The 21,499-nt window shown below is 38.2% G+C and overlaps 1 protein-coding gene across 3 annotated transcripts in view; it reads right to left on the reverse strand.

The window, feature by feature from the left end:
- CDK19 (cyclin dependent kinase 19) overlaps nt 1–21,499 on the reverse strand; it is a 170,162-nt gene that overhangs the window by 127,657 nt on the left and 21,006 nt on the right. Inside the window, exons 1-2 of one of the 3 annotated variants that reach the window (XM_029223330.1) lie at nt 6,174–6,536; nt 5,762–5,823 (exon numbers count right to left, since the gene is read on the reverse strand). The exons of 1 other annotated variant lie outside the window; for it this stretch is intronic. In XM_029223330.1, coding sequence (XP_029079163.1) covers nt 5,762–5,823; nt 6,174–6,275 — 164 coding nt within the window. In that variant the 5' untranslated portion in view covers nt 6,276–6,536. Of the gene's footprint in view, nt 1–5,761; nt 5,824–6,173; nt 6,537–21,499 lie in introns of those variants that run through there. One more of the 3 variants, XM_029223332.1, reaches the window with a different exon arrangement.

Genomic DNA, 21,499 nt, shown 5'->3' on the forward strand with positions numbered 1-21,499 from the left:
TGCTTTTGGTCACTACAGCTTCACTTCTTCTTATCCCCCTTCTGCAAAAGGGAATAGCACGTGTCAAGGCTCAGAGGCAAAAGAGAACGATGAATTTGAAGTTTGGTAAAGCTGGTTTAGAATGGGGAAAGCAAGTTAAAGCTGAATGAAAAGAAGGCAGGGCCAGTTCAAACAGGAACAGGTAAGCCACATTAAGGAAACTGGACTTCATCCCAAGCAGAAAAGGATTTTAATCAATCTGTGTTTTTGTGAATAGTTTGGAGGTGAAGAGGGAACAAGGAGACTAACATTAAAAGGCCTTTGCAGTAATTTAAGAGATGACTACAGTCTAAATTAGAATGGTGGCAGAAGAAATAAAAAGTAGATGGAACTGAAAGATAATTAGGAAACAGTATCAACAGAACATGTGGTTAAGAAACAAGAGAAAGTAAAGCAAAAATGATTCTCACTTTTTGACTTGGACAACTGGGTGACAGTGGTGCCATTCACTGAGCTAAAAAGAACAGACTGGGGAAGTTTTTGTAAATTGAAGTTGAGAGGACTTGTTTAAATGGAGATGTCGAAAAGGCATTTGGATAAACCTAGAGCTTAGAAGGAAGATGTGGGCTAGAGACAGAGAGTGAAAAAATTTAGAAATGAAACTCCTGACAATAGCAGAGAGGACAGAAACCTGAAGAACATCATTTAAGGAGAAGAACCTCCACAGTATTAACAGTGTATACTACACTACATGATGCTTAACACTGCTCAGTGGTTTCTAATTGTTACTTTACTCTGGTCTTCCCAACTAACACAAACGTCACTGAAAGCAAGGACTCCTTCTATTAGGGCTTTGCAACTCCACAGCTTTTAACATATCAATGGCTAGTTGTGGGGTACTTAACCAACTGAGATATGCGAAAGGGATACATAAAATATAATTGACTTTAGGAAGCTCCTTTTTTTAGGGTTCCTCTGATCTTTCAATTTGCCCCAGGCTCTTGCTCCCCTCCACACTTGCTGCACTGATTGCTCTAACTCGGCAAAGAAGTTGTTGGTAATTGATGATGTGGGACTTACACAATGGTTCTGTGGTAGACTCTCTCGTTCTCAACACCTATAAGCAAATCCAGTTGAAATTAAGAGAAAAATGGAAGCGTTCTTATTTAAGATAATACACAGTTTGTTCTATTGCATTTTACTACAACAGTAGAAATTTTTATGTTTTTATATTATACTGTCAAATCACAAAATACTTGTTGTGTTTGGCCCTCAGTCTTTTCCACACTGATTGATCTTCCTGATCTCTCTTTCCTTTATTCTTCTCTACATCAGACAAGGTTGACCTTTCCAGAAATTTTGTGAACACTCTACTCTAGCCTGAGGTCAAAGCTCTCTGCTCTGCATTCACCAAGCACATTTCTGTACTATACACATGACATGCATCATATACCACTTCGTAAGGTAACTTTTCCATAGTACGTGATTTAAAGAGCTTAGATGATGGAATTATACATCTATTATATTGATACTAAGTCACACAGCTAAGAAATTACTTATACCCTCATAGTACCAGTTTTTGCACCTGTTAATTAAGAATAATACTAACATTGCACAATTTTCAAGATAAATGAGATCACATATGTAAAATACCTAGCACAGTGTTATAGTTGAGATATAGTCTTTGCCCTACAGAAGTTCACCAGAGAGTAGAGGAACTAAGTAATGTGCACAGTTACTAAATATAAGGTATTATGTGAAAAAGTGCCTGAATCCCATCATTTAAAATATTTTTATAACCATCAATTTAATCCTATCTTTCTCAAAGAAGTTTAGGTGAGGGAAAGGGACTGCAGGGTGGGAGAAGAGTCCTCTTATGACCTGATATGAGCAATACTTCACATCTTTTATATCACTAATTAGGATAATCTATTGAGATTATCATAGGTCATGAAAAGAAACTAGATGGTTTCCCCGATAAGATCAGGAACAAGGCAAGAATATCTGCTCTCTCTACTCCTGTTCAAAATCATACTGGAAGTCCTAGCCAATACAATAAAATGTGAAAAGGAAATAAAAAGTACACAGATTAAGGAAGAAATAAAGTTGTATTTGTATAACTGTCTGGAGAAAATCCAAAGAACAAGAGAACTCCTGGAACAAATAAACAATGATAGCAAGGTTGCAGGATACAAGGTTAATATACAAAAGCAATTGCTTTCTTATATACCAGCAATGAAAAGTTGGAATTGAAAATTAAATACACAATAATATTTACAATAGCACCCAAAAAAATGAATTACTTAGCTATAAACCTAACAAAACATGTATAAGATCTATACAAGGAAAACTATAAAACTGAAGAATCAAAAAATTTCTAAATAAAGGGAGAGATATTCCATGTACATGACTAAGAAAACCTAATATTGTCAAGATGTAAATTCTTCTCAATTTGATCTATAGATTCAACATAATCCCAATCAAAATCCCAGCCAGTTATTTTGTGGACACTGACAAACTGACACTCAAGTTGATATGGTATAATCACATTGGAAGACAGTTTGGCAGCTTCTTACAAAACTAAACATACTCTTATCATACAATCCAGCAACTGCACTCCTTGATATTTACCAAAATGAACTGAAAACTTCAGTCCCCACAAAAATCTGCACACAAATGTTTATAGCAACTTTATTCATAACTGCCAAAACTTAGAAGCAGCCAAGATATCTTTCAGTAGGTGAATGAATAGATTAACTGTGGTATATCCAGATGGTGTGATATAATTCAACACTAAAAAGAAATGAGCTATCAAGCCATGAAAAGGCATGGAGGAAGCTTAATGCTTATTACTAAGTGAAAAAAGCTAAACTGGGGCTTCCCTGGTGGCGCAGTGGTTGAGAGTCCGCCTGCCGATGCAGGGGACACAGGTTTGTGCCCCGGTCCGGGAAGATCCCACATGCCGTGGAGCGGCTGGGCCCGGGAGCCATGGCCACTGAGCCTGTACATCTGGAGCCTGTGTTCAGCAACGGGAGAGGCCACAACAGTGAGAGGCCCGCGTACAGCAAAAAAAAAAAAAAAAAAAAAGCTAAACTGAAAAGGTTACGTACTGTATGATTACAATTATGACATTCTGGAAAAGGAAAACTATATAGACAAAAAAAGATCTGTGCTTGCCAGGGGCTCAAAGGAAGGGAGGCAGGGATAAATGGATGGAGCACAGGTGAGAGACAGGAGGGAAGGGAGCAGGGCAGAACCATTAAAAGAATGACACAGCTGTTGAGGATATGGCAAATACTGGTTAGAACAAACTAGGCCCAAGATGGAGGAAGAATCTACTTCCAGTAGATCCTGAGCCTCATTATATGCTCACTGTAATACAGCCACAGGTGCCATGACAGTTCCAAGGCTGACCCTAAAAGGCCAAAAAGTGGGCAGTGGCCCAATTCCTAGAAATCCCCACCCCTTCTCCAAGATAGTTAGAATATTCTTCCCACTTGTTAGCCTATGAAATTACCTAGTCCATAAAAACTAACCACCCCACAGCACGGGGCCACTGTTGCCTTTGGAGACATCTGCATTGTGCCTATGGAATGTGTATCTCTCTAAATAAACTTGCTTTCACTTTACTATGGCTTGCTCTTGAATTTTGCCCTGCACAAAGCCAAGAACCCTCACTTGGCTGCCCGTCCCAGGAACTCGCCCAAGACCTGTGACATGACCAACCTCTTGTGCCCCATTCTCCTGCAACAGGGGATATGTTTAGAGCAGTAAAATTATTCTGTATGATACTGTAATGGTGGATACATGTGATTATGCATTTTGTCAAACCCACAGAATATACAACACAAAGAGTGACCCTTAAGGTAAACTGCGGATTTAGTTAATAACAATGAATAATAATGGCTCATCAATTGTAGCAAACATACCACTAAAGCAAGGTGTTAATCATAGGGAGATGGGGGTGGGGAGGATAGGGTTGAGGCAGTAAAAGCTTATATAGGAACTCTCTGTACTTTCCACTCAATTTTTCTGTAAACCTAAAGCTGCTCTAGGGACTTCCCTGGTGGCGCAGTGGTTAAGAATCCGCCTGCCAACGCAGGGGACATGGGTTCAAGCCCTGGTCCGGGAAGATCCCACATGCCGCGGAGCAACTAAGCCCATGCGCCCCAACTACTGAGCCTGCACTCTAGAGCCTGCGAGCTACAACTACTGAGCCCACGGGCCACAGCTACTGAAGCCCGCAAGCCTAGAGCCTGTGCTCTGCGACAAGAGAAGCCACCACAATGAAAAGCCTGCACACCTCAACGAAGAGTAGGCCCCGCTCGCCAGAACTAGAGAAAGCCCACGCGCAGCAACAAAGACCCAATGCAGCCAAAATAAATTAATTAATTAAAGAAAGAAAGAAATTACTTCCAATCTATTGTTGGTAAATAGAAAATATCCTCCAGCTGGCCAGTGAAAAGACCAAAAGAGGGACTTCCCTGGCGGTCCAGTGGTTCCATGGACTGGAACTCCATGGAACCACTCCATGCTTCCAATGCAGGGGGGTGCAGGTTCGATCCCTGCTTGGGAAACTAAGATTCCACATGCCGCGTAGCGTGGCCAAAAAATTTAAAAAAAAAGAAAAAAAGAGAGAAAGGAGAAAGGGCGTAGGAGGTAAAATTGCAGCTAATTCAATAAAAAGCCTGAAACTCCTCTAGTTAAGAAGAGCAGCTCCTCTGAATAGAAGGAAAGTGAAAGAAATAGTGAAACTGGGTTGATCGTAAAATGGAGTGATCCTGTGCAGGGCACAGAGTAGAAACTTAATAAAGATATACTCCCCTAACTTCACATAGGTGTATATCCTTAATATACAGTATAATATGCAGCCACTTGGTATCAATACAAATATAATTTCCAGAAGACATAAGAAAACCATTCCTCTACTTCCCATTCAGAATTTGTCTGAAAACTAGCCACGTTATTAACTTTAAGAATACAACATTGTTAGCTGCTATAGGTCTTAAAAAAAAAAAAAAACCTACTCAAGTATCATCTGAAGAAAGTTCATAAATGGTTTCATAAATTCAAAGAAAGTAATATCTGTGATATCTGACACCTAAATGGCAACATATTTGTATTTTTTTAAAAAATCAAAGCAGTATTACCCAGGAAAGTTATGTCATATTATTTTCTGAAAAATAACTCATTAAGAAAGTCTCTATAAAAACATATTTTACAAATGTGTGGGATCTGTCTCTCTACTGAAACAAGAACTAACTTGAGAGAAGAGCATATTAACAAGTTCTGAAGAGAGAGGTAATTAGCATATTGGAAACTCAGATTTTTGGCACATGGGTCTGTCCTCCAGTCATGAGTCATGGACTAGGCTGCCTATTTATTGTGAAGCAATCTTTCAGTAATAGGGGCAGCAAGGAAGAATACAACATGAATAATGACTTGGATAACTTCCGAGGAAGAAATCATAGTGAAATTAGGTCTGAGAAAGTTAGATAGCATATACTATACATTATGCTAATGCTCTTTTCCTTTTACTCTTACTGTTTAGTTAACAGCAGAGAAACTGAAATTTAGTCCTTAGTTCTATTTAAAGTTTTCCATTTTTTATGGATTTTAGTAATACTGAATAAAATTATTCAAGTATTAGCTTGGCTTTACGTTTTGTGAAATGCACCATTATAAATTGTTTTGTGATAACATTTGCGAAAACCTCTCACCTGTCACATACCCACCCCAGCACACACACACAATGACACCAGAAGGCAACACTCTGCTTTACCTTCTGCTGAAAAGTCTGCTACCTCCAACGCTTGAGGTCCATACACGAAGCCCTCCTGGAATCTATGAACACAGCAGAGGCAAAAGGCAGAGAAGTTTATGTAGATTTAAAGTTACACTGCCCAAAACATAAAATGCCAAACGCCTATCACAAGTCTACATATCTGCCAAGGATATCAGATTCTGGATTTGACAATGAGTAAATCAACAATATAATGATATCATTCAGAGTTCATTATACATTATGCAGCTAATTACATGAAAAAAACAAAAGTTGCGCCTTAACTAATTTATATTCTCACCAATATAGGTGATTTACACTATCAAAAATGCTAATAACAAATTTTTAAAATCATGTGAGAGAGCCAATACATATATAAGGAATATATAAGAAATTAAGTAGAAAAATATACTTCACATAATGAAGTGTGATAGACTCTACAGCTCAAGGTACATTCTTTCTTAGGACCGGAGACTGCTGGGAATATAGGAGAAAAACAATTAGAAACAGACATGCATAGGGGAAAGGGAAAAGTAGAACTGTAAAGATATTCTAATGCCAAGATTTAATTTAAGTCTGACAGCAATGTTGAAATGAGTCAGATATTACATATGCTAAGCAGTATAGGGGAAATCTACCTTGTTCGAATCATATAAAATATAAGCATGAAACATGAAATGCTTTTCAGAAAACATTCATGTAAAAAAATTAAGAATTTAAGGACTTCCCTGGCAGTCCAGTGGTTAAAACTCTGTGCTCCCAATGCAGGGGGGCAAGCGTTCAATCCCTGGTCAGGGAACTAAGATCCCACATGCCCCACAGTGCAGCAAAAAAAAAAAAAAAAATGAAGAATTTAATCAGGTGTATAGCTGATTCACTTTGTTATAAAGCAGAAACTAACACACCATTGTAAAGCAATTATACTCCAATAAAGATGTTAAAAAAAAAGAATGAGATACAAATAAATTACACTATATAGCAAAAAAAAAAAATTTAACCAGGTAAAACATTCAGATCTCAGATTTCATTTCATTCTTTGCTGATGTTGGGCTTAAAGACTACAAAATGCAGCTAGTATATGAGAAAAGGAGTCAGATAAATTTTACTAGCTATTAAATTTAAAAGAGGGAGGCATGCTATCTTTATGTAATATCGAGAAATCCTTAAAAATACCATCAAACAATTAGGAAAGAAAGAACGAAGCATTGTCTTAAAACATGATGATATGTCGGGCTTCCCTGGCGGCGCAGTGGTTGAGAGTCCGCCTGCCGATGCAGGGGAAACGGGTACGTGCCCCGGTCCGGGAAGATCCCACATGCCGCGAAGCTGCTAGGCCCGTGAGCCATGGCCACTGAGCCTGCGCGTCCGGAGCCTGTGCTCCGCAACGGGAGACGCCACAACAGTGAGAGGCCCGCGTACCGCAAAAAAAAAAAAAAAAAATCCGCCTGCCAATGCAGCAGACTCGGGTTCGAGCCCTGGTCTGGGAAGATCCCACATGCCCGTGCGCCACAACTACGGAGCCTGCACTCTAGAGCCTGCAAGCCACAACTACTGAGCCCACGCACCACAACTACTGAAGCCCTCACACCTAGAGCCCGTGCTCCGCAACAAAGAGAAGCCACCGCAACGAGAAACCCACGCACCACAACGAAGAGTAGCCCCCGCTCACCACAACTAGAGAAAGCCTGCGCTCAGCTATGAGGGTCCAACACAGCCAAAAATAAACTTATTTTAAAAATAGTAGTAATCACAGAATGTTATATTTTGCAAAAATTTATATCAGTGCATTTGACATAAATTAACAATTTAATAAAAGTTGTTAACTAAGAAACACAGGGAATATAGAGTGCCAAGCCAAAAAATTTGGGGAGGAAACCCAAAGAAGCAAAGCAAAAGGCTGAGCTGGTCAAAAGAGCCTAGAGTAACAGACAGGGCTAAATGGCAGCCAGCAGGTCACAGTCTCTAAGAGATGGTTGTATCATGTTACTAATTTAGCAGTTTGCCCAGTACTCTCTGCCTTGGATGTATCTTAATTCCCAAAACAACCTTATAGACTACACCCTCCTCTAACACAGTGCTTGTGACATTTTAAGCTAAGGACCTGATACACAGTAACTACTTTCATATTGCATATATTTTTAAAAACCTGAGATAAGATCCCACCTAATAAAACAATAATGGAGCAAAAGCTTATCTAGTATGTATGATGTGCCAGGCACAGTTCTAAAGCTCTACAAGTACTAGCTCACTTGGTCTTTACAACTCTGAGATAAGTTCTGTTATTATCCTCACTTTACAGATGAAAAACTGAGACACAGGGAGCTTAAGAAACTTGCCTAGGGACTCCCCTGGTGGTCCAGTGGGTGAGACTCCACGTTGCCAAAGCAGGGGGCCCGGGTTCGATCCGTGGTCAGAGAACTAGTTGCATGCCGCAACTAAGTTCGCATGCCACAACTAAAAGATCCCGCGTGCTGCAACAAAGATCCCGCATGCTGCAACTAAGACCCGGTGCAGCCTAAATAATTAATTAATTTAAAAGGAAAAAAAAAAAAACTTGCCTAAACGCACAAAGGCTTAAGTGGCAGACCTGCGATTCAAACCCAGACTGTCTACTTCTAGACCACACTCTTAGTCACTATATCATCCAGACTATGGAATTAAAATCACACACACCAAGCACTTAACTATAGGTAAAAAGTTAAAACAATTAAAAACTGTTCTTAAGTATTCAATCATGTTATATATATTCTTCAGCATTTGCGGCATTTCCTTGGAAAATTAAAATTCAAATGATTGTTGTACAAAATATGTTAAAAAATGAGAAACGCTTACAATACAAAACCAAAAGAAAAAATTTAAAAACAAAAAAAGGCCTAAAAAAGACTAAAGAACATATATCCAAATAACATTCAAATAATATTGGTGTTAGAGTAGCAAAATTGAGTGATTCCATTTCCATTTATTAAAACTTGTCATATGATTACACAACTCACTAAGACATTTTTAAACCTTCAAAAAAATTCAACACAATGGATACTACCACATACCAATTAGGATGGCTACTATCAAAAAAAAATTTTTTTTAAGGAAAAAAACAACAAGCGTTGGCAAGGCTGTGGAAAAGTTGGGACCCCTATATACTGTTGGTGAGAATGTAAAATGGTGCAGTTGCTATAGAAAATACTATGGCAGTTCTTCAAAAGATTAATAATAGAATTACTACATTATTCAGCAATTCCACTTCTGGGTATATAGCCAAAGGAGTTCAAAGCAGGGATTCTCAAAGAAATATCTGTACACCCATGTTCACAGCAGCCTTATTCATAACAGCCAAAAGGTGGAAGCCACCCAAGTCTCCATCAATGGATGAATGGATAAACAAAATGTGCTATATACATACAATGGAATAGTATTTAGCCTTGAAAAAGAAGAAAATGCCTGCACATACTACAACATGGCTTAACCTTGAGGACATTACGCTAGATAAAGTAAAGAAGTCCCAAAAGGACAAATACTGATGATTCTTCTTATATGAGGTACCAGAGTCATCAAATTCATAGAGATAAAAAGTAGGATGGTGGTTGCCAGGGGCTGGGAGAAGGGGAAAAATGGGAAGTTATTCTTTAATAGGTACAGGGTATCAGTTTTACAAAATGAAAAGAATTTTGTGAATAGATGGTGGTGATGGTGGCACAAAAACATTAATGTATTCGATGTCGCTGAACTGTACACTTAAAAATGATTAAAATGGTAAATTTTATTTTATGTGTACATATGTTGTCACAATTCTTTAAAAAAGTAATAGGTGTTAAGTGTATAACATACAAAAAGGTATGTATAAAAAAAGATAAAGAAAATTATGTTATTTCATCTTCCAGAAAAAGTACTATAAATCCTTTTTTTTTAATTTATTTCTTTTATTTATTTATTTTTGGCTGCATTGGGTCTTCGTTGCTGTGCACGGGCTTTCTCTAATTGTGGTGAATAGGGGCTACTCTTCATTGCAGTGCGCGGGCTTCTCATTGCAGTGGCTTCTCTTGCTGCAGAGCACGAGCTCTGGGCTCGTGGGCTCTAAAGCGCAGGCTCAGTAGTTGTGGCGCTTGGGCTTAGTTGCTTCACGGCATGTGGAATCTTCCCAGACCAGAGCTCGAACCTGTGTCCCCTGCATTGGCAGGCAGATTCTTAACCACTGCACCACCAGGGAAGCCCTATAAATCTCTTTTTAATGTATATTGTTACATGGTTGAAACAAGTATACTATATACTTTTTTTTTTTTAAGTAATTATTATCAATGCTATGCTTACCAATGTCAATCCTCCTTAGTACTGAAATATTTAATTTTACTAAACGTTTAATTGGAAAAAAAATTTTTAACTCAAAAGTTAAAATAATTAAAGCATTAATTTTGCACCAAGAACTTAAAGAGTATAATATCAAAATAATAGTTTAAATTTTCTAGGTTTCCCAGCAGAACAGCTTCTCTACTCAGAGTTACCAAAGAGTTACATTCTTGTATTTTAAGACTTTCAATCAAATCTCTTTTGTAAGAGATTACACATGTATTATTACTACTTAGGCTATATTGGTCTCCCTACCTCCATTCTCAATCCCTTTTGCAGCAGACATACTGGCAGCCTACCATATACCCATTCTCCCTTTCTTGCTTAGTAACAGACCCTAGTTTTACTCTGGGCAGCATACCCACGTAAGAGTGTACACTTCCTAGCCTTCCTTGCTGCTAGGACTGGTGAATGAGCTAGAAGTGGAAGTCATTGGATGGGACTTCCAGGAAAGCTACTTAAAGGGGATGATTTGGCTGTGTGTCTGTCTGCAACTTGGACATGATGAATGGCACTCCAGCAGTCATTTTGGACCATGAGGTAACAGAATTTATGCTAAAGGACAGTGAGGCAGACAGAAGGAACTCAGGTCCTTGATGAACTCAGATCCTAGAGTCACCATACAAAGCTTCAGTGTGAGAAATATACCTCTATCTTGTTGAGACCACTTGTTTTGTATCTAGGTAAACCAGAATCTAATTAAATAACTCACTTTTATGCTGCTATTAGTGATCTTTCTAAAATGTAAATCATAATTATCAAAATCCTTATCTTGCCACATAGGCCCTTCCATGACTTCTTTGGCCTCTGCTTATTTCTGCAGCCTTACCTTAACCTTAAGCTCCAGCCATAAAGAACCACATGTAGGATGGTGACCGCAGTTAACAATACTGTATTGCATGTTTGAAAGTTGCTAAGGGAATAGATCTTAAAAGTTCTCATCACAAGAAAAAAGAATTTTGTAATTACGTATGGTGACATACTAAAAAGAAATAGGGAGAGAATATGTACTCTGCACCCAGGATATGGTGTACTATCTATGCCATTAGGTCAATTTTATTAACTGTGTTACCTAAATTGTCAAAATCCTAAAGATTCCTAACTGTACTGTTGTATCATTTACAATGAAACGTATATTTAAACTTTTACTCTGGAAAAAAAAGAAAAGAAATTCAAATGTGATTCATTTCAAATCACAAAAATTCTGATATTAAGGAATGTATTAGAAGACATCAGGATTCTAAGCCAGTTGATAATACTTAATTTCCTTAACTATAAAATATCATTTCTCTTCCCAAACAAACCAAGTATCCTGAGTGGATAAATAAATCTTTTTTTTTTTTTTTTCAGTACAACTTTTGAGGTCTTGAGGAGAAAAAGGCAACAGAGAACATTTTCTCTCTTGCAAGACATCCTTACAACAAATATTCATTGAGCATCATTTATGTGCCAAGCATTGTACTAGGCAGTTAAATACAGAATAATGAGCTCTTTGAAAAAGCCCCAAGGTACTAAGAGTGTATTTATCCTCATCTACGTGAGATGAGAAAGCTTAGAGGAGATGGCATTTAAATTTTTTTAAAGGGAAAATGAAACTTAAGAAAAAGATTTAATTTTCCATTTTTTATGAGCTCCATTTGTTTTTAGGTAAAATAGGAGGAGCCAGTGTCTTTTTAGTGCCCACTATGTAGCCCTGTACCAGGTTCTTTACACAGGTTCTTTACATTTAATTATCTCAATTAAGCCTCATAAAATTTCTGTGAGATACTTCTTAACCTCATTTTAAAGGCTAAGAAATATAATACATAATTTGTTAAACAGCTAGGATCTGAGCTCAGAAATATCTGCCTCTAACAACTGACACTCATTACACATTAGCTCTTAAAGCTTTAGATATAAACATAAAATATAGGGGCCAAGAGAAAGTTATCAATAAATAACTCACCAATTAACTTAGCTTCCATATGCTTCATCACTAACTACAACAGTTTAGCTGGGTATAAGGAAGCCACTTTTTAAATGACGAGGAAAAAACTGACTTTAAAGAGCACAACTGATAGAATCAAAATTCAAACTTTCTGAAGTAAGCTTTAAAGCATAAATAAAAACCAACAGCAAAACTTCAGAATAAATCTTTCTCATTACAATCGTCTTTCATTCCCTCCAGTATTAAGTAGGAGAATACATTGCAGGAGATAACGTCTCTCCTAAATTCTATGTATGTTTTACGATCCCAATCGATGACTCTGAGAGAAAGCCTATTTCTCACCACATAATACTGATATTTACAATAATACCTCAGATGAGTAACTACATCCATTAAAAGTTTAGTAAAAATACTAATAATAATAGAGTCCAAACAAGAAAATAACTCTAGGGAAAAAATTAATTTAATGCTATGACTGTTGTGATTCAACAATCCTTACCCAGATCTTCTCAAGTCTCAAAAGAGATGTATTATTAAAACAGTGCATGTATCCAGGCAACTCTTTATAAGAGGTTCAGGAAAGGATATAACCTAAAACTAAATAAGAAGTCCCCCGAAATGTGGCACAAGACATTTCAGATAGGTAGAATAAAGTGTCCCAACAGTGAGGATGGTTCAATGCAATGGTGAATAACCAAAAAAGCTTTAAATTTTCTCCTATGGGAATATTTTAAAATTCAGAAAATTTTATCTATATGAAAGTTCATGTTTAATCCTATCTGAAAACAAAAGAGGTTGGCATCAGCAACCTAAGTCTTTCTCACCCAGGAACAAATGTCTTAGCCCCGTAACCCCCAGCCATTAACCAACCAATCATATTTTAGTCACCTGGTTACTGAGGATCTTTCACTGGGTCCCAGAACTCAGAGTCCACATCAATAATGCCTTGTTATGCATATTTTTACACAACATAGAACAGAGGTTTCACACTGCGAATTTTACAGCCCTGTTCCCCATGGTGAGAAACACAGCAGAACCTGATGAAAGTAAGATCCTACTCAGAGACCCAAATAACCCTTAATTCAGAGTCAAAGAACCTCTGCCAACAACTTGCCCAGGTGCCTCTCCCACCGCACTCTGATCCCAATTCCTCAGAATAAAAATTTAAAGATTCCAACAGGAAATTTGTGAAATATAAAAACTAATGCTGGGACTTCCCTGGTGGTGCAGTGGTTAAGAATCCGTCTGCCAACGCAGGGGACACGGGTTCAAGCCCTGGTCTGGGAAGATCCCACATGCCATGGAGCAACTAAGTCTGTGCGCCACAACTACTGAGCCTGCACTCTAGAGCCCACAAGCCACAACTACTGAGCCCACGTGCCACAACTACTGAGCCTGTGCTCTAGAGCCCACAAGCCACAACTACTGAGCCTGCGTGCCACAACTACTGAGCCTGTGCCCTAGAGCCCACGAGCCACAACTACTGAGCCTGCGTGCCACAACTACTGAAGCCCGCACGCCTAGAGTCCGTGCTCTGCAACAAGAGAAGCCACCACAATGAGAAGCCCGCGCACCACAACAAAGAGCAGCCCCTGCTTGCCACGAGAGAAAGCCTGCATGCAGCAACAAAGGCCCAACGCAGCCAAAAATAAATTATTTTTTAAAAACCACTAATGCTACAGTTACACACCAAAACAGAAGCAACTTCTCAAAGGAACCTGCTATCCTCAACTAATTCAAGGGATAAACACAATTAGTAAGAGAAAAGGACATAACAGTTCTTACCTGTCAAAACAGAATTGAATTCTTACTTTTATACTACCTGTCTAAATAAACCTGGAAATACAGGAAGAAAATAAGAACAAAGGATACACTTTCCACTCTGTAATTATGCAGTTGGTAAAACTGCTATTTTTCCTTTTATGCCACCTCACTGACCCCACAATTTGGACCCAGGTTCTGGGCAACCCACTCAGCTACCTTCCTGGCCTTTTTCAGAGCTGCAGGAGCGGGCTCTTCACCCCACTCATCCAACTGGTCACTGAATCCCACTTATCTCCTAAATATCTTTTGACCTTCCTCCCAGCTTTGCCCCTTTTCTTTCTTTTTAAAAAATTTTCAATTTATATCGGACTATAATTGATTTACAATGTTGTGTTAGTTTCAGGTGTACAGCAAAGTAATTCAGTTATACATATACATATATCTATTCTTTTCCCATTTACGTTATTACAGAATATTGAGCCGAGTTCCCTGTGCTATACAGGAGGTCCTTGTTGGTTATCTATTTTAAATATAGTAGTGTGTATATGTCAATCCCAAACTCCCAATTTATCCCTCCCCCCCACCCCCGCAACCTTTCCCCTTTGGTAACCATATATTTGTTTTCTAAGTCTGTGAGCCTGTTTCTGTTTTGCAAATAAGTTCATTTGTATCATCTTTTAGATTCCACATATAGGCGATATCACATGGTATTTGTCTTTCTCTGTCTGTCTGACTCACTCCACTTAGTATGATAATCTCCGGGTCCATCCATGTTGCTACAAATGTAGCTTTGCCCCTTTTCTATCCCCACAGCTGCCACTGAGAAACAGGTCCTCCTCATTTCTCACCTGGACCTCTCTAACAGCCTCCTGCTCCACTCTCCTCCCTCTCTGGTCCACTCCACCATCCACACTGCTGCAAAACTGATCATGAAATTCCACTCTGTGAGGTTACACACCCAACTGTTAGCAGTAGTTATCTCTAGTGAATGCCTACATTTCTGGTGTTACTTGTTTGCACTTTATAACAAGCATGTATCCCTTTTACAGTCAGAAAAGAATGTTTACTATTTCCATTTTGGGAACTATTATAATCTATTCCATTTGAAATCTATTACCCCATTTCATCAGGTTAAAGGTCACATTCTTTAGCCAGGCACACGATGATCATGCTCTGCCTTTCTCAGACGTATTTCTAATCTCCATCCCCAGTACTTACCTTAGCCATACTGAATTACCTGCTATTGTGTTTCTTGATAGCCTAATTTTATTTTTTTAACATCTTTATTGGAATATAATTGCTTTACAATGGTGTGTCAGTTTCTGCTGTATAACAAAGTGAATCAGCTATATGTATACATATATCCCCATATCCCCTCCCTCTTGCGTCTCCCTCCCTATCCCACCCCTCTAGGTGGTCACAGAGCACCGAGCTGATCTCCCTGTGCTATGCGGCTGCTTCCCACTAGCTAGCTATTTTACGTTTGGTAGTGTATATATGTCCATGCCATTCTCTCACTTTGTCCCAGCTTACCCTTCCCCCTCCCCATGTCCTCAAGTCCATTCTCTACATCTGCATCTTTATTCCTGTCCTGTCCCTAGGTTCTTCAGAACCATTTATATTTTTTAGATTCTATATATATGTTAGCATACAGTATTTGTTTTTCTTTCTGACTTACTTCACTCTGTATAACAGACTCTAGGTCCATCGGCCTCACTGCAAATCACTCAATTTCGTTTCTTTTTATGGCTGAGTAATATTCCATTGCATATATGTGCCACATCTTCTTCATCCATTCATCTGTCGATGGACACTTAGGTTGCTTCCATGTCCTGGCTATTGTAAATAGTGCTGCAATGAACATTGTGGTACATGACTCTTTTTGAATCATGGTATTGTCTGGGTATATGCCCAGTAGTGGGATTGCTGGGTCACATGGTAGTTCTATTTGTACTTTTTTAAGGAACCTCCATACTGTTCTCCATAGTGGCTGTATCAATTTACATTCCCACCAGCAGTGCAAGAGTGTTCCCTTTTCTCCACACCCTCTCCAGCATTTATTGTTTCTAGATTTTTTGATGATGGCCATCCTGACGGGTGTGAGATGATATCTCATTGTAGTTTTGATTTGCATTTCTCTAATGATTAGTGATGTTGAGCATCCTTTCATGTGTTTGTTGGCAATCTGTATATCTTCTTTGGAGAAATGTTTATTTAGGTCTTCTGCCCATTTTTGGATTGGGTTGTTTGTTTTTTAGATATTGAGCTGCTTGTAAATTTTGCAGATTAATCCTTTGTCTGTTGCTCCGTTTGCAAATATTTTCTCCCATTCTGAGGGTTGTCTTTTGGTCTTGTTTATGGTTTCCTTTGCTGTGCAAAAGCTTTTAAGTTTCATTAGGTCCCATTTGTTTATTTTTGTTTTTATTTCCATTTCTCTAGGAGGTGGGTCAAAAAGGATCTTGCTGTGATTTATGTCATAGAGTGTTCTGTCTATGTTTTCTTCTAAGAGTTTGATAGTGTCTGGCCTTACATTTAGGTCTTTAATCCATTTTGAGTTTATTTTTGTGTATGGTGTTAGGAAGTGTTCTAATTTCATTCTTTTTACATGTAGCTGTCCAGTTTTCCCAGCACCACTTACTGAAGAGGCTGTCTTTTCTCCATTGTATATTCTTGCCTTCTTTATCAAAGGTAAGGTGACCATATGTGCGTGGGTTTGTCTCTGGGCTTTCTATCGATATCCTAATTTTATACATTTTGCTTCCCCTGTATAGAACACAGAAATGTAACAATAATCTTGAGTCTGTTCCTAATAATCAACCTACCTCCCACTAATAGCTATGTCATTAATCTAAGAAAAATAGACTTATCTCACCTTGCAGCACATTATGTCTAATTGTAACCCACAGTACCACAATTGTACCAACATACTAAATTCTTTCCTTCTAACCAGGGAGGAACTGGTGTTTTTAAAAGGATAAATTAGGAAGGCACTCTGCATCCATAGCCAAAGAGATGATATAGGAAGAGGCACAATGCAGAGTGCTCAATTTGGGTAGGGGATTGAAGAGTAGAGAAAAATAGGGCAAGTACCCTGGATAAATTTGCAGCACAACTTCTCACTGAGTGGAACAGCTTTATCTGAAGTGTTATAAATTTTCATCAAGTAAAAGCATAATAAAGTTAAATTGGAAAATAGTACGAATATTTATATTACCTTCCCTTCTTTTAGCATGAAAATTTAAAAGTTGGCCACTTTTTCAAAGCACATCATTGGTTTCACCTTCCTTCAGTTTCTTCTACTACGTAAACAAGTACAAACAACCATATGGAAATTACAGAGACTATGTGTAACTTAATGAAATCTCTTCTTCTGATTATAAATTACACACAATTCTCTCTTTCAAACCATGTTAAATACAGAAACAAAACCAAGATCTTTACAACTACAAACCAAACACATGAAAATAAGTCAAAACATTCCTTTCATTTGATTGTGTAACTGGGTAAAATAAAACCAGCAAATTGCATTGCCCAATACAGATTTCTACCTAAAGAAATAAATCAAGAAAAAGATAGGGCTTCCCTGGTGGCGCAGTGGTTGGGGGTCCGCCTGCCGGTGCAGGGGACACGGGTTTGTGCCCCGGTCCCGGAGGATCCTACATGCCGCGGAGCGGCTGGGCCCGTGAGCCATGGCCGCTGAGCCTGCGCGTCCGGAGCCTGTGCTCCGCAACGGGAGAGGCCACAACAGTGAGAGGCCCGCGTACCGCAAAAAAAAAAAAAAAAAAGAAAAAGAATCCGCCTGCCAATGCAGGGGACACAGGTTCAAGCCCTGGTCTGGGAAGATCCCACATGCCGCAGAGCAACTAAGCCCGTGCACCACAACTACTAAGCCTGCGCTCTACAGCCCGCGAGCCACAACTACTGAGCCCGTGTGCCACAACTACTGAAGCCCACGCACCTACAGCCCGTGCTCTGCAACGGGAAGCCACTGCAATGAGAAGCCCGCGCACCACAACAAAGAGTAGCCCCTGCTCGCCACAACTAGAGAAAGCCCGCGCACAGCAAAGAAGACCCAATGCAGCCAAACATAAATAAATAAATAAATTTATTTTTTTAAAAAAAGATAGGGAAAGAGGGATGGGGACAAGGACAGTTCAACAGGTTACAATGGCTGAGGAGCAAATCTAAGGATTTTCATACTTTTTGTGCTACATTATATAATCTTCATTCTATTAAAAGAACAAAATTACAATGTTCTTACCTGTAATAATAGTATTATGGTTACGCAGGAGAATGTGTTTATTTTTAGGAGAGGCATGCTGAAATATTAAAGGCTATAGTGCCATGATGATTGCAACTTAGTTTCAAGTGGCTCAGAAAATATATATACGTATGTACAAACGTATTTACAGACAAAGCAAATATAGCAATCTGTTAACTATTTAATCTGGACCTGAGGATGGCAAACTATACCCCAAGCCAAATCCAGCTGAGCCTGTTTTTGTAAATAAACTTTTACTAGAACACTGCCATGCCCTTTCATTAACCTGTTGTCTACAGCTGCTTTCTCTCTACAACTCCAGAAGTAATAGTTGTAACAGAGACCATATGGCCTCCAAAGCCTAAAATATTTACTGGCCCTTTACATAAGTACAGAAAATATCTGGCCCTTTACGGAAGAAATTTTGCTAACTCCTATGTAGACAGTGGATATATAGGTGATCATAGAACCAAGTCTTTAAGCTTTTCTGTATGTTTGAATTTTTTTACATTAAAAAGTTGGAAATACGTACACTTTTATACACAAATCTTTTGATTTCTTCAGAATACAGACAAATACAGAAACAGATCATTGAAAAAGAGAGCTTGCACACAATCATAATACTGGTATGATACTAAAAAGAGTTATGCAGTTTTTAGTGCAAAAGGAACAACCTTTTAGGACAGCAATTTGGAGATATCTAATTTTAAACACTCCTACCCTATACCTATCCTACAAAAATACACAAGTGTGACAAGATTAGTAGCAGTGCTTGTTATCTGTCAGACCCTTCACATGTCACGCAATCCTCACAACAACCCTATGAGGTAAGTAAGGACCACTATTCTCCCCATTTTACATACGAGGAAACTAAGACATAGAGTTAATTTGCCCAAGTCACACAGCTAATGGTATCACTGGGATTATGAATTCAGATAAAACTTCAAAGCTCAATCGTAATCACCATACAACACTGCCTGTTGAAAAAACGGACAAAGGAAGTAAATGCAAAATAACCAAAAGATGAATACATAGAACCAATGCAGACATTCAACCTCCCTGGTAATAAAATAATAATAATATAAATGAAAGCAAAATATCATCTGCCTGTCAGCTTAGATAAGCAGAAAAAATCTAATGTGGGCAAGAGTAAGAAGAAAGAAGCAGCACCGTGCCCTTTTGATAGACGTGTAAGTAAAGTCAACCTACTTGGAGAAAAGAGTGTGGCAATATGTTCCTAAATTCTAAATAGGCATATCCTGTGATCCAACAATTCTGCTTCTAAGAATTTATTCTACAGGGATAATCAGACAAGTGGGCAAACATAATAAGCATTATTTTCTACAGTAAAACAAAAATAAAAACCCAGAAACAACATAAATGTTTATTAATAATAGAAAAATACAGACAATGGAATACCATAAAGCAGTTCAAAATCATTATATAAATCTCTTACTAACAGAAAGATACCAACATATAGCATTTAGATATTTAAAAAGAACTGATTAAAACCACATACGGAGGATGATCCTACTTCTGTAATTTTTTTTTAAAGGTGAGTATGTTTGTTTGTATACAGACCACAAATGCATGAAAAGATGTCAGGAAGGAAATGCACCAAAATATTAAGTAATTATCTCTAGATGGTGGGATTTTGAGTGAAAGTTTCTTACTTCCTCCCTTATTTCTTTCCTTATTATCTAATTACTTTTGCACATTGTATAACTTTTCTAATTATTTTTAAAAACCAATTTTAAATATTTGCTTTTTACAGCTCAATAATTACTATTTCCTTATTTATAACATGCAGTGTATATTAAGGAGTTCAGAACAATTTGTTAAGGACTTAATGACACTCTAGAAATAAAGAGATACTAAATAGCCAATGATCACCAAAATTTCATGTTAAAAAATTAATGGTAATAGGATTAACACTTTTTTTTTTTTTTTGGCCTCTCACTGTTGTGGCCTCTCCTGTTGCGAAGCACAGGCTCCGGATGCGCAGGCTCAGCGGCCATGGCTCAGGGTCCCAGCCGCTCCACGGCATGTGGGATCGTCCCAGACCGGGGCACGAACCCATGTCCCCTGCATCGGCAGGCGGACTCTCAACCACTGCGCCACCAGGGAAGCCTCATATATTTTTGATAGTATAAAAGCATCATCTCCTTTATTCCTCACAACTCATTCCCCATTTTTACATCTCTTTTCAGACCCTAATCCTTTCCAGTTCTTCCCAAGGTATTAAAAACACTTTTTATTCACGTTTAGAATTTATCTTGCCCAAACACCTCCAGATCTCTGAGTTTATTATTTCTTTTAGCTCTACACTATGTATTTACCACTCATCCTACTATACTAAAAATCACTTCTCTGTCTGGCTCACTCTTCATCCTTCAAAACTCAGCTCTCATAGGCTTTCCCTGCTCTTGGAAGCTTTCCAAATCACCCACACAGTCCTGGGTCAGTTCAGTGTCCCTCCTGGTTACCCCCACAGCATCCTGTGCACACCTGTAAAACAGAATTTATAGCCCTGTATTGTAATCTATTTCATTCTCTCACTAGATTGTAAGAAAAGAAACTGTCTTCTATGCTTACACTCCTAATTCCTGCACAGGGTTATTCAGTAAGAGTCAAATAAATGAGTGAATGATATTGCTTATTATCTTTTTTCACTGTATATTTTTAATTTAGCCCAATATACTATAAATCCTTAAAGGATGGAACTTTGTCACATGTGTCTTTGCTTTAAAAAAAATTTTAATTGGAAAAAAAAATACTATCAGACCTAAATGTAAGACCTAAAACTACAGAACTCTCAGAAGAAAACAAAAAAGTAAATCTTTGCAACCTTAGATCAAGTAGCAGTTTCCTAGTACAAGCAACAAAAGAAAAAAAGACATAAAGTGGACATCATCAAAATTAAAACCTTTTGTGCTTCAAAGGACACCATCAAGAAAGTGAAAAGGCAATCCACAAAATGAGAGAAAATATTTGCAAATCATAAATCAGATAAGGGCCTAGCATCCAGAATATATAAAGAACTCTTACAACTCAACAACAACAAAGAATAAAAAGACAGCCCAATTAAAAAAATGGGAAAGGGATTTGAACAGACATTTCTCCAAAGACTATACACAAATGGCCAAAAAGCACGTGAAAAGATGCTCAATATCATTAGTTATTAGGGAAATACAAATCAAAACCACAATGAGATACCATTTCATACTCACTAGGATGGCTAAAATAGAAAAGACAGACAATACCAAATGCTAACAAAGGAATTGGAACCCTCACACATTGCATTTCGGAATGTAAGATGGTACAGCGGCTTTGCAAAACAGTCTGGTAGTTCATCAAAAGGTTAAATATAGAGTTAACATACAACATACCTAACTACCTTAGGTTCCACTCTTAGCAATTCCACTCTTAGGTATATGCCCAACAA

Source organism: Monodon monoceros, unplaced genomic scaffold (genome assembly GCF_005190385.1).
Source record: "Monodon monoceros isolate NGI ecotype Baffin Bay Population unplaced genomic scaffold, NGI_Narwhal_1 Super_Scaffold_15, whole genome shotgun sequence".
Classification (NCBI taxonomy): Eukaryota; Metazoa; Chordata; class Mammalia; order Artiodactyla; family Monodontidae; genus Monodon; species Monodon monoceros.